Source organism: Bos indicus, chromosome 11, assembly GCF_029378745.1.
Source record: "Bos indicus isolate NIAB-ARS_2022 breed Sahiwal x Tharparkar chromosome 11, NIAB-ARS_B.indTharparkar_mat_pri_1.0, whole genome shotgun sequence".
NCBI classification, from domain to species: domain Eukaryota; kingdom Metazoa; phylum Chordata; class Mammalia; order Artiodactyla; family Bovidae; genus Bos; species Bos indicus.
The window spans coordinates 47,863,490-47,882,844 of NC_091770.1; the positions used below are offsets into that span (position 1 = coordinate 47,863,490).

At 42.2% G+C, this 19,355-nt stretch overlaps 1 protein-coding gene across 2 annotated transcripts in view; it reads right to left on the reverse strand.

The window, feature by feature from the left end:
- RMND5A (required for meiotic nuclear division 5 homolog A) overlaps positions 1-19,355 on the reverse strand; it is a 60,469-nt gene that overhangs the window by 6,300 nt on the left and 34,814 nt on the right. For both annotated transcript variants that reach the window (XM_070798794.1, XM_019970293.2), the window contains 4 exons: positions 17,141-17,241; positions 5,308-5,474; positions 4,325-4,490; positions 1,665-1,767 (listed from right to left, as the gene is read on the reverse strand). In XM_070798794.1, coding sequence (XP_070654895.1) covers positions 1,665-1,767; positions 4,325-4,490; positions 5,308-5,474; positions 17,141-17,241 — 537 coding nt within the window. The remainder of the gene's footprint in view (positions 1-1,664; positions 1,768-4,324; positions 4,491-5,307; positions 5,475-17,140; positions 17,242-19,355) is intronic.

A 19,355-nucleotide genomic window follows, 5' to 3' on the forward strand; every position in this document is an offset into this window, starting at 1 on the left:
CTCTCTGCAGTGAGCAGAACAAAAGCTATGAGATCGCCGTAGCATAGTGGTTAGCATGGGACAGAGGCTTCATAAACAGCAGTTCCTTCTGTTTTCTCTTCTTCTAAATCTCAAATGGCTATCAACAGAAAAGTCTATCTTGCCCAGATTCTTCCAAGAAAGTTGGCAGAGTGTAACAATGATCCCGAGATAAAATAACCAGATCATTCTCCCCAACCCCCAACTGCTTTGACACACAGGCGCCGGGTGAATTCAGATTTCGGTGCGCTCTGTTCTAGGGTGCAAGCGCCAGACACTGACAATACAACTGGGAAAGTGCCAGGTTCTCAGAGGCACCTGCCTCAGCAAAGCGAGGGGAGGCTCGAGTTCTTCTCACTCGTTTCAACGAGCAGCTGCCACGCGGGGCACTGCTTGTGTCCTGACCACACTCAGGACTGGGCGTGCACCTGTGCCTTTCATCAGAACTGGTCTCTGAGAAGTGGGGCAACCAACTGACAGTTATCAGCTGGAATTACAAGGGAACTGCAGATAAACCTGTACACAGAGGTGGTAGGAGAAAAGCAAAAAGCTAAATACATATTTTTGGCCTTTGGGATCCGTGACCAGGTCAGGCAGGAATGAGAATTCCTGTCAAAGATCCAGTGCCTACTGTCAGAGGCCTGGTGGAAAAACACAAACACACACACACACACACACACACACACACACACACACACACGATGACCTATGTTATGCTTCCATGTCATAACTCCTATGGCAACAAAACCTAACTACCTACTGTGTGTTCCATATTATTCTAAGCATTCCTCTGTTATCTCTATCTAGCCTTTAACAGCCCCATAAAGAGAAGGATGGTCCCATTTTAGAGATGGACAAACTACCACTCTGAGGAGAGAGAGAGCTGGCAAGTGACTAGAGTAGATGCTGACCTTCCAGACACCCTGAAAGGTAGTACAGGGTGGAGCACAGGAGTGAGGCACTCTGTGCTCCAGGAAAACTGGTGCAACACGTCTTCAGATAGTCAAGTATTTTCAGAAACTGATATTCTGAGCCCAATCCTTGCATCTCCTCATATCTATCTAAGGTGCTGTCTCCTAGGCTGTGGTCCTCATTCTGTCTCCAATAAAACTTAACTCACAACTCTCATACATTTTTTTTGAAGTCGACAGCACTTAGAACACCGCTCATGCCTCAGTATATCCACCCTTCCCCCTTCTGACCTATTCCTTCACTAGCTGTCGCTGCTGCTATAAATCAAAATGGTAAGAAAACTCCAATGCCTCCAAAATGTACCTACGGCTCAGATAGTAAAGAATCTGCCTGCAATACAGGAGACTAGGATTCGAACTCTGGGTGGGGAAGATCCCCCAGAGAAGGGAATGGCAACCCTCTCCAGTATTCTTGCCTGGAGAATTCCATAGACAGAGGAGCTTGGCAGGCTACAGTCCACGGAGTCACAAAGAGTCAGACACGACTGAGTGGCTAACACTACTACCTACCCTGCTTTTACTGTTTAATCATGTCTCCGTACAGATAAAAGAATCCCTGTCAAATGGCTACAATAAAATTTCCTGATTAAAAGGCAAAATAAGCATTTAAAATCCATCGCATCCACGTTCTTCTCTTGATGGGAGAGGTAATAACCAATAGGAAATGGCACTCACAGGTAATTCATCTTTCTGGTTCCAAACGCCAGTACACTGCCTCTGTTCGATCACAGCTTTGATGTTAATTAAAGCTGGCAGCGCCACACAACCTGCTGAGAAACTGGAGGGCAGAAAAGGAAATGTTAAAGCCAGACCAGGTGGCAGAAAGCTTGGTCCCAGGCAACACCAATTCCTCCAGCCTGCATGCTGTGTGCAGAGGGTCCCATTGGATTCTAGGTATGATAAAGCCATCTGTTTTGCTGAAGTAGTGTGTGCGCACATACATGTGTGCACATGTCCACACATGCACATTCTTTTTTTTCTTTCAAGCGTAGGAGAAGGAGAGTGGATTTCTTTGCCAGGCAAAGGGGAAACAGCAGGCTAGTGCCTCAGGAACTGTGGCCCCCCACACAGAATTCTTAGCATTAATGACACTCTGAAACGTTTCCTTGCACAGCCCCTTCCAGACCTGGATCACCCTGGAGAGCCAGGGCAGAAAGTACACACTTCTCAGATTTACAAGTGCTGGCGGTCAACTTTCTGCTGAGTCCAGTCAACTCTCTGCTGAGTCCCTCTTCAAGACTGCCCTCACCTGAAGGAAGCGACCTGACCAGGGTCACATTCTAAAACAGCTCCGCCTGATCACACAGAAGTTGTCCCAACTGGGATGACCCTACCGGCCACTGCAGCTCCAGAGTGCCGCAGGGGTGGGCTGAGGCCTCTGGTGACAGAGTTCAGAGTTCAGCCTGATCCTGCTGCTCTCGCTCCCTGCAGGCGGTGATCCCAGTAAACCTCCTGCACGTCTGTCTCCCCCCACTTCAAGTCTGTCCCAGGGAACCCGACCCTGCAGCCCCACAGCATGTTAAAGTGAACTGCACTGTCTCCTACGTAGGACTCTGACCCCTGTGAACACAGGCTGCCCCGATTCATCTCTGTGTCCCACACAATGCCTGGACAGAGCAGGGATTCAAAACACTAGAGGAATCAAACAAATCGAAGAGCTGCAAGAGTCAGTTCTTGAAACAGGTTCTTAAACCTTTTGATCTCAGGAATGCTTTACAGGCTGAAACATTAAGGATCTCAAAGGGTGTTTGGTTTTGTGGGTTCCATCATTATTTATTGTATTACAAAGTAAAATTGGGAAATGTTTAAAATTTAAATGTTGAAAATAATAAATATATTACATGTGATAGATAACACTCTCACAAAAAATGACAATATTTTCCAAGCCAAAAATAACCTTGTGAGAAGAGCAGCACTGTTCTCTGTTTTTGCATATCTTTCTAACCTCCAGTTTAACAGAAGACAACTGGATTCTTATACCCTCCTCTGCATTGTCTGTTGCAATGTATTCTTTCCGTTGAAGTGGAAAAAAAATCCAGCCTCACACAGATATGTAGCACTTTAATTGCCTTTTCATATAATTGTGGATCTTCTTCTTTAATGTCTCACTGAAACACCACAAAGTAGCAGTCTGTTAAAAAGGTGAGCTGCAAAGTGGAATCTGAATCCTTGCTGTTACGTCGAGTATTTTTTGTACTCTGCTCTACTAAAACCCAGTGGTCTTGAACTCTGAATGAATCCTTGACTCATGCGTGATTTTGTAAGATCATACTGCTCTTCTAAGAGCTAGCACGTTTTATTATACATCGAAAAATTAAAATTATTATCACCACCAATTTCATCAGAAATGTCTTTAAGCACTGGGAAGCTGTCAAGCTCACAATGCTGGGTTCAAGTTTCCCCAAATTTCTATTTTAGCTTAAAAATTCCATCACTGTGGCAAAAGACACCACCAGTTGCTTTCCCTGACATGAGAGGCCTACTTCATTCATCTGAATAGATGTCTGCCAAAAGGCTGAGTGTGAGTAACTGTAGTGTTTCAGTGGATTTTCAAGTAAAAACTGTGTTCCAGGAAAAAGCAACTAGTCCTTGAGCTCATAATTCAAACATGGAGTTTACTGAACCCACCATGTGAACAAAGTGGGAAAGGCTCTCAGAGACCCCCAAAGGATCACAGACTCAAAGGATCACACTCTGCTAACTGCTCCTCTAAAACTGTCGCCAAGTGTGATGATCTCCTGAAATACCAACTATACTCTTCTTGAGAAAGACAAACGTTCTCTCAGCTTTAAACATCAAGAACCAGACCACAAATTAAGCAGAACTGATCAATGTGATGAACGTTTCAAAAAGAGACAGGACACGTATATACAATAGAATAGTACTCAGCTATTAAAAAGCACAAAATTGTGCTATCTGCAGAGACACAGATGGACCTAAAGACTGTCACACAGAGTGAATTAAGCAAGTCAGAAAAACAAATATTGTATATATAATGGATGATATATATAATGTATATTATTTATATATATTATATATAATTTATAACATATATATGTAATTATATATAATATATACTATGTATATAACGTACACATGTGGAATCTAGAAAAATGGTAGAGATGAGCTTATCTGCAAAGTATTTCCAAATAAGAGTCACAGGTGTAGAGACCAAACTTATGGATAAGGGGGATAAGGGGGGAAGGGGGGGATGGGATGGACTGGGATCAACATATACATGCTACTACGTAAAAATAGTTAACAAACGAGAACCAACTATAGCGCACAGCGAACCCTCAAAAATAAACAAAAACTAGACCGGACAGTGTGCATACCTGACACTGAGTGGGGACTCCACGGAGAGCCCCAGGAGGGCACAGGCATCCCGGGTGAAGATGTCACAGATGTCAGCCCACTGGTTTGCGTCAAGCAGGTGAACATACGGTGAGTTCTCAATCCCTTGTCTCAGGTACACGAGGCTCCCCATCAAGACCTGAATGTCTAAACAGAAGCAGCAGCAATTTGGAGGTGTGGATGCTCACACTTGAAACAAGAGTTTGCAAATTATACACCGAAAAAGGCAAGAATTTCCCCAGTGGACACAGCATAAAAATAACTTATTAACAATGTCTTTTAAAATTCTGGTCCTTAAGCTTGCTGTCTTTTAAAGAAGCAGCGCAGAGGAAAACAAGAAAAGGAAAGCACTAAATATTGAATGTATAATTATTTTATTCTTACAGCACAGTGTGATTACCATTATCTGGAGGAGTAACCACTGTGTCGTAAGTGGGGCCATTACCATCTTTGGCTGTGAAACCAGCCAGCCCCACACTGATCCCTGGGGCTCAGTGCTGCCACCCTGGTGCGCCTTCAGACGTCTGGCTGTGTGACAACAGCAGCACAGGAGGTGGCGGGGCGAGCGGTGGAGCAAGAACACACCTTATTTCCTCTTAGTTTAACAGCATCCTCCAAAATGTAAGGTTTCTTTCTGGCTTTTCAATTAAGAGACTTTCTGTTTTTAAGCCTTGCCGCATGGCTTGTAGAATCTTAGTTTCCCAACTAGGATTGAACCTGGGGCCCTTGGCAGTGAGAGCACAGAGTCCTAACCACTGGACTTTCGGGGAATTCCCTCAATCAAGAGGCTTTAGTATTTTACTTCTGTTCTAGAGCCAGTCAAGAGCTTTTTAATTAAGTGATTATCATCTACAATTGTTTCAGTTTCTTAGCAAATACATGTTACATCTACTTAAGACAAACAAATTCCAGTGGCAGCTTTAGCCCTGTTTCAACCATTAAAACCCTCAGACTCTAGACTCACCTTTTTGATGATTTAGAGCAAATGGCTGAAAATTTTTAGCATACTGCAATGCCTCTCGCTGATTTGTAGTTCCACCCATTAACAAGCTAATAAAATAGAGTCTGTGTAGCTTAAATTCCAAGGAGCTGTTTTGGGCTATGAGCATTTCTCGGTTTGATACTGCCCATCTGAAGAAAAAGCAAAAAATGATTCAACAGTAATAAAAAGCACAGGCATGTATGTTAAAAGTGGTTTGAAACCTAACAGAAGTGTGTTTAGTCTGCCATCTTGTGGAAGTTGGTGGTAACATCAACCCTTAGGACCAGAGGCTTTGTAAAGAAAATAAACTATACCAAAAGATGCTCTGCAGCCAGTGAAAGAAAGAAAAACATTAAATTAGATGACAATTACTATTTAATAAGGTTTTACATCAAGACAAGATCGATTCTGACATATTTGGAACTGTACAAGGCCACACGTTGAAGCCGACGTCACTCATGAGATTCACTACCGGCTGCCTAGATCCACTACTCGTCCTGTTAAAACTGTTATGTTTATAAATGTATCAGAAGATTCTGAAGGAGAATCATCTATGTTTAAATTTTCAATGAAAAGGAAACCCAAAAAAGAGGGGATATGTGTATACATATAGTTGGTTCACTTTGCTGAACAGCAGAAACTAACACGACATTGCACTGCTGCAAGATTCTGTGCTACTTGCTTTTAGATTAAAAATAGTAAACATAGGTATTTACCCTCAAGATGCTTTTGATCTAATCAGGCAGATAAAGCTATAAAAATACCATGTAGTGTGTTCAGTGCCAGAAAGGTCTGTACCAACACTGCTAATAAGAGAAGGAACAATACAGCAGTTCTGAATGATCCAAAGTTCAGTGACATCAGCCTCTGTAGTACAGAAAGTTGGAATTACTATCTTGAGCCGGGACTACCAGTTAAAGGTGAGCGCTAAAGCAGAAAAGTCTATCAGCCAGCTGTTAAAATCAAATTTGCAAGCAAGTGGTAAGAAACACTGCTTTATTTCTCTAAACATATTGACATGTAGAAGATGTCAAGTATCACATTCTTCTCTAATCTGATCTTCAGTTAGACATTCCCCATTTAACCCAATTCACCAAGGACCCTCAGAATCTAAACTGAGCTACTCTACTATTGAGTTGGCCAATATGTTTGTTCGGGTGTTTCCATTAAGATGCTACGGAAATCTCAAATGAACTTATGGGTCAACCCAATACGAGAGTAAAATGTTTCAAGTTACTTGTAATGAATCAGTTGACTGGCATTAGACTTCACAGACAGCACTTTCACTGGATCCTGTATGTGTGCTTGTTGCTCAGTCACGTCCGACTCTCTTCGACCTACTGGACTATAGCCCTCCAGACTCCTCTGTCCATGGGATTTCCCAGGTAAGAATACTGGAGTGAGTAGCCATCCCTTTCTCCAGAGCATCTTCCCCACCCAGGGATGGAACCCAGGTCTCCTGCATTGCAGGAAGATTCTTTACGTCTGAGCCACCAGAGAAGCCCTCACTGGATCCTATCCTTCCCCAAAGGACTGCAAATCCATATATCAATACTCTAATCAATCTGCTGATGCAGCCTCATCTTAGAGTCTAATCATGAAGCTCCTCTGACCTCAAAATCAAAGTAATTTTTAAAAATAGTAATCACTTGGATCTTGGAAATATTTACTTAAATTTAAGTAAGCCTTGGATCCTTAACTGGCACTAAGGTTAATGCAGTCCAATTGTAACACCAAGGCAGATTCTTAACCACTAGACCACCAGGGAAGTCCCCAGAATGGCAAGGTTTTATGGGTTTTTGTTTGTTTGTTTTTACAGTCTTCAATCCAAAGTAGAAGTAAATGCTCCATCATTTAAACCACAAGCAGCTTTCTGTTCCTAGTGCAACTTACATTAAAAGGTGTTGAAGCAACTTCAACTTGGTTTTTACATTCATAGGACTTTAATATTTATTTATTTGGCTGTACCGGATCTTAGTTGTGGCATGCAGGATCTTTAGTTGCTGGATGTGGGATCAAGTGCCCTGACCAGGGACTGAACCCAGGTCCCTTGCACTGGAAGCATGGAATATTAGCCACTGCACCACCAGGGAAGTCCCCATAGGACTTTTCAATATGCCTCATACCACAGCTTCCTGTAAGTCTAGCTCTCATCCCAGCTTTCCCTTGCTGTCATCATTTTCAAATCATCCTCAATGCATTCAATTTCACCTCTAGTAATTCATCTTTGTTGTCCAAGCCTGTCTTTCAATGATCCCTTTCTGTAATATGTCACGTGGGCTTATTACCAGGAGTTGAGGAGGCAATAGAGCCACACACTTGCTGTCTGAGGGTGAACTGAGTAACAGATATGCTGTGACCAAGCACCAAGAGACTAAAGAGCAGTGACGTGACTGGCCGTGACCATGCTGCACATCTGTTATTTATGTTGTGATCCACGACTGAAAAGCTGGCAGAGAAGTTTGTATTTTATGTACCTACTCGCAATATACCATGGTGACTGAAATCTGAACTGTGTTGCTAAGGAACTCGTGTTATCTCACTAAACTGTGAAATTTGGGCATACTGGGAATTGTGCAGTGAGAATTGCCCATAGGTTCGGTAGAGAAAAGAAATAGGAGAGAAAAAAAATAAGGATTTCGGAGGCAAGAGGTTACTTTATAAAGACAAAGATGGCCCGGAGTGGTACAAAGAACAGAGAAGTTTGAGGAACTGGGTCTACCACCACTGAGGTCTCTGCCCCATCCATTCTTCTTTCTGGGAGGAGCGGAGGCTGAAAAACCCAGAGGGCAGGTTATGCATCATAGGGAAGGAGAAAACACAGTGGCGGGCCAATAGGGTGAGCTGGAGGCATTTGTGATGTGGTGTGAAGAATCAAAGGAGGAAATTAAGAGGGCTGCTGAGAACAGAATGGAGGTAGAGAGAAGTGCACGCCAAGAAAAACATGCAAACATATTCAGACAACCTGATGCAGCAACCTGCATCACCATCAGCAGTGCCGAGTTTAGGTGGAGCAGAGCTGGTTTGGCAAGAACGCTTGTTCCTTCCATGAAATGAGAAGCCATGGTCCCTTCTCCCAGTGTAGGGAGCAGTTGTATTTTTACAAAAGTACAATGGAACAAACTGAGTAGCTGAGAAGAGAATAGAGAATAGAGCCTGAAAAATTCAAGGCCCAGGCACAATTACCACATTTTCTGTAAGTTTCCTAATAATCTCTTCGTCCACTGAACTCTAGATGTTTTTTATTCGAACCTCTCACAATCCACTTGGGAGGATGGTCTCTTAAGGCAGGGGTTCTGCCTTGCTCAGCTCGGCACCCCCTACTTTGAAGGGGCACAAGACAGAGCAGGTCAGTAGAGCCAAATGTCGTTGTTAGTTGTTAAGTCGTGTCCGGCTCTTTGCGACCCATGGACTATAGCCTGCCAGGCTCCTCTGTCCATGGGATTTCCCAGGCAAGACTACTGGAGTGGGTTGCCATTTCCTTCTCCAAACATGCATGGATTTAAATGCTGGCTCCGTGGTGTGAATCGTGGTGATCTGTTACTTAATGCACTCACATCCGTTTCCTTACTATAAAATGGGGGCAACTCATAGTGTTATGAGCATTAAATGACGGGGCAAGTTAAAGCAGTGAGCCCAGAGACTGGCACAAATCGACAATCATCAGCTACTTAATATGTGTTTACTGAATAGATAAGCATAATATTCTCTAAAATCATTAATTAAAAAGTGACAATCTAAAAGTTACTTGGGCACTTCTATATAATACTCAGTGTTACTTTGATTTTTCTAAAAACAACTCTCTGGGAATCAGCATGTATCGGCTAACTCCCTTCAAAAATTTTTGAAGTTTTCTCCACTAGAAGTTCACACTGAATATGTGGGTGTTTGATTCACTGAGCAGGAGTAAGGGGTAGAAGGGAGTCACCACCTTAATTAACCTGAAAATCATCAAATCCAAAAACAATGAGGCACATGAAACTACAAGAGCACAAAACTACAATCGGCACCAAAAACTACTTGTCCACACAGCTCCGGAGACACACGACGAAAGACAAAAAAACAGTTAATAAAGGAATGGGTGCTGTATTCTGGTTCATGGCACTTCTGGCAGAAGATTTCTGATCTTTCATTTTTTAAAACACTAACACCCACTACACTATAACCAGTTCCCTGGTGGCTCAGATGGTAAAGAATCTGCCTGCAACGCAGGAGACTGGGGTTTGATCCCTGGGTCAGGAAGACCCCCGGGAAAAGGGAATGGCTACCCACTCCAGTATTCTTTCCAGGAGAATTCTATGGACAGAGGAGCGCAAAGAGTCGGACACGACTGAGCGACTAACGTTAACACACAAATACACACACACACGCACACTATGAGCAGCAAGGTAAATGTCAACATTCAGGTAAATTATTAGCTTTACTGTAGTTTCTAAAAAAAAAAAAAAATCTGCTTCCAAATCTCCCAGTGTTCACCACAAGAGCACCGCCCGCTGTGAAACCATTCCGGGTTTAGAGAAACACTGCAAACCAAACAAAATGACACCCAGTAAGGTCACCTATGTCACAGTTCTGGTTCACTGTAGCGCTAATAAGGAGACCTTCTGGGCCTCGTTCATAAAAAGACCCCAAAACAACACCACTTAATTAGGTGATGAAGTCAGAGGCAACCCACGTCCACACAATTATCATACAGAAACGGGAAGTGTTTGTTATCTTCACTGTCAGGCCTCCAAAGGGACTTGGCCCATTGTTCGTTCCATGTTTAGCATTTCCTTATTATTCCAAAAATAATTAAAACAAGATTCCACCTTCAAGCTAGCTGTTCTTTTCCAGGACTAACTGACAGCACTGGTCTGCTTCCCTCTCTCCTCCCACCATCCTGCCGGCCTGGGTTGGTTTCTGTTTCTGGTTGGTGTTGTTCAGCTGCTAAGTTGTCTCTGACTCTTTCCAACTCCATGGGCTGCAGCATGCCAGGCTTCCTTGTCCCTCTCCATCTCCCCAAGTTTGCTCACACTCATGTCCACTGAGCCAGTGATGCCATCCAACCATCTCATCCTCCTGCCCTCAATCTTTCCCAGCATCAGAGTCTTTTCCAATGAAAAATGCCTCTTGCCAGTTCCTACGGCACATTCCACTACGATCTTTCACAGCATTTTTTTTTTTCCTTTTGAGCTTTTTATTTTGTACTGGGGTAGAGCTGATTAACAATGCTGTGATAATTTCAGATGAACAGTGAAAGGAATCAGCCATACATACACATGTATCCATTCTCCCCCAAATCTCCTCCCATCCAGGCTGCCACATGACATTGAGCAGAGTTCCATGTGCTGTACAATAGGTCGTTGTTGGTTATCCATTTTAAATATAGCAGTGCGTACACGTCCATCCCAAACTCGCTAACTATCCCTCCCCTTCAGCAACCGTAAGTTCATTCTCTAAGTCTCACAGCATTTTTTAAAAGGTTCAAAAATATCTTCTTTTTCTATCTATGTTGGGGCTATCTTCCTGGGGGTAAAAGCAGAAGGTCAGGGAAATGAGTGGCAGGCATTACTCCACAGGGGTAGACTTGGCTGAATGTTACTGGTGACCAAAATCAAGGGCTTAAAAAATTCAGAGATTGGAAAAAACCAAAGTTCAGCCCAAAACAGTGAGGAACCCTATCATTTTGCTTTAGGATAGCTAAACATTTCATTTCTGAGGTTACCGGCAAATGGTAACTCCTCAGATATGAGTTGAATCCATCGCTGGAACTACTAACATTTCACTCATCTCAGAGCTGGTGTGAATCTCTGTCCTTCTTATATGCTATTTAAGAAACCACACAAAGGGCAGTGATTCACATTTGAACCTCTTTAAACCACCACATTCACACTTAACTTTTACATGAGGGTCTTAGTCACGCAGAGTGTGGTGGGCATGCCTAACAGATGTCATGTGTGGCCAGCATGTTGGACAGTACAGTTCTACAGACGGGTGATTTTTTTAATAAAGTACATATTTAAGTATGTACTTTATTTATTTAAGTATTTATTTATGACATTGCCTTATTTAATGCTAATTTCCCACCACAAAACCAAGTGTTTGATAAGCCTAAATTAATAACACATCAGCATTGTATAAGAACAAATTCCAGAGTCTCCCTTAGCTCCCCTCCTGGCCTAGTTCAGCTCCTTATCCTTTTTAAACACTTCCTCTCAGGGATATTTTATTTCAATTTTCCCTTCTTTTGAAAAGAAAATTCTCAGTTTCTCTGTAGTCATGGTTTGCCCACTTGTTTCCAGTAATCCTCAAGTCCTTGGTGACGATGCATCCAGATAAGAGATGGCCATGTCTCTTCTTCCTCCTGAGAAGCACTGACTGTCCTTGCAACTTCATGCAAACTTTGGCCAGACAACAGAAAATGATGTCCTCACACCAGATTTTTTTTTTTTTCCCCTTTTGGCCTTTACATTCCATTGACCTTTCTTCTGTCCTGTCTTCTTTCCACTGGGCACCTCTTTCCATTTTCAATTATCTTCTTTTTAACAGAGTTGCTCTTTTTCCACTGGATTCAATGCATGGACACAGTGAGTTAAAACTGTATCCCATTCCTCAACTTACCTCTTTGGCCCATTCAGAATTAAAAAGAGCCAGCACTCAGACGATAAAGAATCCACCTGCAACGCAGGGACCCGGGTTCCATCTCTGGGTTGGGAAGATCCCCTGGAGAGGGGAATGGCTACCTACTCTAGGATTCCTGCCTGAGAACTCCCATGGACAGAGCAGTCTGGCAGGCTGCAGTCCATGAGGGTGGAAAGAGTCGGAGGTGACTGAGCAACTAAGCATGCACACACCACTCAACAAAACCAAAAACGAAGAAAACAAAACCAAAAACGCTCAAACTGAGGGGAGACAAACCCAACTTGTTGAAACCTTGATCCCTTTTCTCCAGTGGTACAGGCGACACCTATGAGAGCCTTTATTCTGTGGGTCTATGTGGCTATTAAAAGTACCCGAGTCAGCAAGACTGCCACCTGCAGGTAGACGAAACTAATAACAAAACAGACACCAGAAACAGCTTAATCACGGTCACTCTCTTTTCTAGTAGTAGTCAAGGCTCCGTGACCAGACATCCTTGCTGGCTTTTCTAAAACTTTTCTAAAACCTCCATTTTCTAAAACTTTTCTCTGCTTATAAACAGTGTTTTAGTCACTGATACCACAATTTCTCTAACTCCAGCAAGTAATTTCTTCACTTCAAAACCACTGTTCACACACACCGCCAAGAAACCACAATGGCAAGCTCACCTCATACCCCCCTGTGGCTTTTACTTCCAGCCTCACCTAATTGCTAAGCTTAGAGATGGAGTCCTCTCATATTTCAGAGCTTGCCTGTACTGTTCATGGCCTGTTCAATCTAAAACCTTGCAGTGGTCTAGACTAATGAAATACTCTTTCTTCTGTGAAAAAATTCTAGAACATCCCTCTGTATTATAATCATTCAATTAGTTTTTGTTTCCTTATGGCATTCCCCTGAAGCTTAGCAAATAGAACTTCAAATTCCTCTAAACAAGTGCTATGAGGCCCCTGGGCCTGCTTTGGGTGTTCGAGGAAAAAGAAAATGAGTTTCCAAGTATGCAAGGTTGAAAGTCAAATTCTAGACCGTGGCAAATCCACCAAGGCAATATTTAGGAAGGCAACCATCTGGCTTCCTCTCAAGATAGCACTTGCAAAATGTCAGCAACTGGTACATGTCTACAAGGACAGTTTCTATTTTTCTAATTTTCTCCATCTCGTCATATTAAGTTACTGTTATTCTCCCATCGACTCTAGTTATTTTTGACTTTGCTTCTATCTGCCACATGAAGGAGGAGGTCATGTTTGTTCCAAGTTCTTCTTCAAATTATTCCATCATTTATTGAATGCCTACAATGAAATAAGCACTCTGCGAGGTGCCAAGAGGAACTCAAAAAATAGGGTGATCTGAGTGAGGAGAAAAATCTGCACACAAACTCAGAAATACAGGGGCAGGAACAAAAGAGTGTGCAGGATCCTGACTGTATGTATAATTAGTTGTTCTTCTGTCGCTTCTCTCTGCCATATCATCCTTCTTTACCACCTTCTTTCCACTGTCTTTTACTGGTTGCAATTAATAGCTGACAACACTCACCAGACTTCCTTCTCATCTAGTCCTCCCATCTAGTCAACTCCAGCCATATTAACCTTTCTTGCTGGCCTCTGTCTCACCTGCCAGGCTGCCTGAAGGAACTGTTGCAGTCTCTCACCTTCTTCTTCCTCTCCTGGGTGCTTCCACGATGCTTCCGGGTACAAAGAGAAGATGCCACACGTGAAATATGAAAGATTCTCTCCAGTGTTTCTGAACCAGAATCTTGGAAATTCATGTCCCACATTTTTAAATTTTTGATTCAAGCTGAGTACGTGGGTGCTTGCCCACGTGGGAGCTATGTGCTTAGTGGCTCAGTTGTGTCTGACTCTTTACAGTCCTATGGACTATAACCCACCAGGCTCCTCTGTCCATGGGATTTTCCAGGCAAGAATACCGGAGTGGGTTGCCATTTCCTCCTCCAGGGATCTTCTTGGCCCATGGATCGAACCTGTGTCTCATGCGTCTCATGCGTCTCCTGCACTGGCAGGCTGATTCTTTACCACTGAGCCACCTGGGCAGTCCCAACCTTGCCCATAAAAGATGTTGAGTAAATACCTGCTTTGCATCCACCAATAACTGGCAAGAACTGGAAAAGTTTGAGTTTCTGTAACGGATATTTGTATTAAACTAACACTTTCCAAACTTATCGGTCTCCCACATTTGGAGGCGGATTCTTTACCATCTGAGCCACCAAGGAAACCCCTATAATTCCACAGATCTCCAATTTTGTGAGTTTTATTTAGTAGGTATTATTGGGGGTGAAAGGAGAGAAGGATTCTTTGGTTAATTATGCACGGGAAACACGGATTTCACAGAGTTAAATGAGTTTCTTTATCGTAGAACTGCAGATGGCCCACCTAGTATGCGAAAGTAAATCTTTTAGAGGAGAGTACTGGAGACTACCACATGAAGCTTTCCTCAGTTAACCTTCGGACTCCATATCCTTTTTTCCCATGGAGCACCTTCCAGGCTTAATTCCTCCTCGGTAAACTGAGTACTTACTTCATAGGGTTATTATGAGGACTGATAAGTTAATACATACAAACCGCTTAGAACAACGTGAGGCATATATTAATAGTAAGCACTCCAAGAGAGGTAACTGTAATTATCACTACATCCCACATGCAGATATTTAACGTGGCACTATTCCCAGAAAAATGTAACAAGAACATTTTTATTGTATAGTTGGCCCTCAGCACCAAGGTTGCAGAACCTCAAATACAAAGGGCCAAAAGTAACAAGCCATTTTACATCAAGGACTTGAGCATCTGTGAGTTTTGGTATCCACAGAGGTTTCTGGAACCAATGTCCCATGGATACTAAGAGACAACTGCAGAGAAATTTCCACTGTTACTGCCAGGCAGATGGAATGAGTCCTTCCTTTGCCTGAGAGGCACTGCTTAAGGCTACAAATAACAAAAGACATTTACAGAAATAACTGATATATATAATATCGTTATCAGTAAGAAACTTGAGATCTTACAGGAAAAATACACAGTTAAAAGAGTCTTATGAATTTTCTTCAGTCTAAAAGGAAAAAACCTTGAGTAGTTTGAGGGCTAAGGCAGTCCAAATACTTAGTATAGTCTCTGATACATAGTAATAAGCACTCAATAAAAGTCTGATGAAAAATCTGAGAAATTAATAGATAAATGAATATTACCTCAATTAACAACTTACATATCATTTCTAAATCACTACAGAACAACTGACAAACCCATCACACTTTTATATTTAGGCTCCCTCACTCTCCTTTAGAGTTTAATCATTTAGGTGGAATATGAAAGTAGAGACAAGAGTGACTGCCATATTTAAGAGGGTGTTTGAGGCATTTGATTAAATTTCATCTTATAAGGGTGTGTCACAATGAAACCTGCTAAAAAATCCATTATAAAAATAAACTAAAAAGTGATATGCATAGTACACAGTGGTGCTGGGTGACATTTATATCTTTAAAGAATGAAAATAAATGAGCTACCTGATATTTATAAATTATACAGAAATTTGTAATTTATAAATTTACATAGGGCTCTATCTCTGTCAGGGCTTCCCTGATAGCTCAGGGAAAGTTGATAAAGAATCCATCTGCAACGCAGGAGACCTCAGTTCGATTCCTAGGTCGGGAAGATCTGCTGGAGAAGGGATCCACTACCCACTCCAGTATTCTTGGGCTTTCCTTGTGGCTCAGCTGGTAAAGAATCTGCCTGCAATGAGGGAGACCTGGGTTCGATCCCTGGGTTGGGAAGATCCCCTGGAGAAGGGAAAGGCTACCCACTCCAGTATTTTGGCCTGGAGAATTTCATGAACAGTATAGTCCATGGGTTCGCAAAGAGTTGGACACGACTGAGTGACTTTTACTATCTCTGCCTGTTCATCTAGGCTGGTTTTAGAACTTTCAGAATTTCCTAAGAACTGAGAAATGATGAGAAACAGAAAAAACTAAGCTATGAAGATTTAAATGGGTTAATAGAAGGGAAAAAGGTGTAATTTATAAAACTCATCAAGGATCTTCCCAACTATATTTCCGCCCGGAAACAATGAGCTCGGAGAAGGCAATGGCAACCCACTCCAGTACTCTTGCCTGGAAAATCCCATGGAGGGAGGAGCCTGGTAGGCTGCAGTCCATGGGGTCGCTACAAGTAGGGCACAACTGAGCGACTTCACTTTCACTTTTCACTTTCATGCATTGGAGGAGGAAATGGCAACCCACTCCAGTGTTCTTGCCTGGAGGATCCCAGGGACGGGGGTAACCCTAGTGGGCTGCCATCTATGGGGTCACACAGAGTCGGACACGACTGAAGTGACTTAGCAGCAACAATGCACTCATGTATTTCCGGTTTTAAAATCCTACGATTCTAAGGCTGTGCCCTCACAACAATATCACTGCTTCTATTACCCAGATTCTTTCTGTTACTTTGTAGCTTTCCTTTCTTCCTTTTTAAAACAAATAACATGATTATTATCACATTAAAAAATTCTAGGACAGGGGTCAGCAAACCATGGCCACGGGCCAAACAGGACTTGCTGTCTATTTCATATGCCACATGGCCAAAGTGGGTTTTGTTGTTTGGTTTTTTTTTTTACCTTTTTAAAAGGTTATAAAATGAAATAAAGAAAAACATCCAACAGAGACCATACATGGCTTGCAAAGCCTAAAATACTTATCTGGCTCTTTATGAAAAACTTTCCTTGACCCTGTTCTAGTATAATACTTAACACAGCTAACCCAGTAATTTCATAGAATTCACATCAATGACAAGTTCACAATGAACTATTTTATGATGGTAATTAGAGTAAAACTCCACAACATTTGTTCTCTTCATGTATACCAAACCCCACATATTCTGCAAGTTCAAATATCAAATTCAGATGCCCTGAACAACAGTACTTCAGTTATAAAGCTAGTCTGGCTACAAGAAACCCTCTTCTCTCATGGGAATTCAGACCAACTGATAAGTGAAATGAGTGTTAACCATTTTCTCAAATTGCATATCCCCCAAATGCACTCGACTAAAAGAAATAAAATAATTCTCCCTTGATTACTCTGAAGTCTACCCCACATGAGATTAAGAGAGAGAGATCTCAAAATCTTCAACGTGTTTTCTAATTCCGTTTTCTTACAGAGTTCTCACAAAGTATTCAAAGGAAAACAAACTCAGTAACTCACTCCAGAGCAGGTCTCAAAACTCGGACTTTCAATGCTTCTAATATTCGATTTAACTCCACAAATGGTTCTTTCTGGCTTGGGTCTACAGAAAGACCAGATTCCTGAAAAAAAATCAAAAGAACTTTTGTTAGCAAAAGTCAGAGTAAAGAGATATGGTAAAAGCATATTCTACATTATAAAATGTGAGGTAAATAATTAAAGATAGTTTCTTTTTAACATATACTTCTCTGGCAGAGACTGAGGACTAAGCCCCAGTATCCCTCTTCCTCCTCCTATGATAGTAGTAAACCCCATATTTTAGCTGGGCACTTAAGCATATGGAATAAAGCTGGGCTTTGCAAAATGTAAGTTCTGGCCAATGAAACACAAACATATGTCTTTGTCCCTTCCTGGAATACAAAAAGGTCAAGCTGGGGTTCTGGCTTCCCTGGACCATGAGGACAGGGGTCACCTTAGAAACAGCAGAGCTAAACGGAGCTGAGATCCCTAAGAGTTTCATGGTATGTGGCTACCACATAAGTCATGGATGGCTTACTATTTCCTATTCTTGTGTAAGAGAAATAAACTTCATTTTTGTTTAAGCCATTGGTATTTTGGGTCTCTGATACTTGTAAACAAACAATCTTAAATGACACAATTTATTTTAGGAAATTTATATGGACACAGAATCCTGTAATGTATAGAGAAAGACTTGAGTTACTACTTATCTAAATTGTTTAAAATAGCAAAGTCTTAGAGGTCTGGTTTACAGACTACCTTTAGATTATTTAAACCTTATGGTCCTTCACTCTTCTAAATGAAAAATACAACAGCACAAAATGTAAGCCACAGAAGAGAGTTTGAAGACACATGAAATGGAACTGAATCCAAGATCCTCCACTAAGAACCTGTACGGTGGCGGGAGCCAGCATGAGGAACTCCGCCCATGGCAAAGGTCATGAGGAAGGAGGCTCGACATACGCAAAGGCGGGATCGAGCCTCAGGAGTCCCCCTGGAAATTCTCGAGCATCTACCCCCAAAACCAGACTCTGCCTACTTTACTGCTTTGTGCTGTCACCTACACCTCTGACTTTATGGGGGGCTGTCCCCCACCACCATCTCTCTCTCTCTGAAAAAAGAGTTAACTTATAGCTCCAGTTAATAAAGTTCCTGGGCGTGACAAGAGTGTTTTAGTTCACAAACCCCTCAGATGGCTCTCTAACTTGCCTGACAGGTTTACCTGGACTCCTACAGCTATGCATACAATTGTTTACAGTCTCCCAACTGGAAGAGGCAGGGGAAGCTTAAGATATTCAAATAGTATAGAGCCTCTCGGAGAGTTAGAAATTGTCAGAATAGAACTAGTAGAAGATTTCATTGTTGAGCCAACGCTTGCTGCCAAGTTTCCACATCCCCTGTATTGTATCCTTGGAAGTGTATTAATTAACATAGTTGGTATGTAGAAAAAATAAGTAGTGGCCTTGGTGTTAACAAGTTTAGACCCTTAAGGTAATAAATTCTTTCCTTTGTTGTAAACCCACTGCACCTTTGCCCTATAGGAATGCAACTTTGTCTAACACCTTCGGAGGATGGTGCCAAACTTTAAAATAATTACTCCTAGAGAAAGTAAGTCTTATGGCTGACAAACCTTTATCAGAGTCATAAAACGTTAATAGGCCTTCTGGCCAGAAGATGATGTAAATCACCTAAACCATTTGTATACGATAAATTTGCAGAAAAGAAAGCCTGGTCTCAATAAGGATCAAAAACTGCTGACTTTGCATGATTTCACACCCCCTATTATCCTCTATGTGCAACTTAGGGTATAAAAGCCCCTGTTGAAAATAAAGCTACGGGCCTTGCTCACCAAAGCCTGGTCTCCCCAGGTTGTTCTTTCTCTCACCTTCTGGCTGAATTCCCATCTGGAGCGTGGAGGCTCGTCAAGCCTACTAATTTTGCCTGGGCTTCTAAAATCTGACCGGGGAGGCCTTAGTGTCTTCTCTCCTTGGGGAGAACGGGAGGACGCCTGCAGCCTACGTAGGTAATGCAAATTCCTTGTCTTGGAGTTTTATTGGTTTTCCACATAAACCAAGTTATTCGGCCTCTTTTCTCTACTGAATTTTCTCACTGAGCTATCCCTATTTAACCACTCTTTATATCTCTAATTAATACCTAGTTAAGCTATCGCTATTCTAATCGCCGATGCCATCATCCTGAGGGAATGGCAGTACCGTCT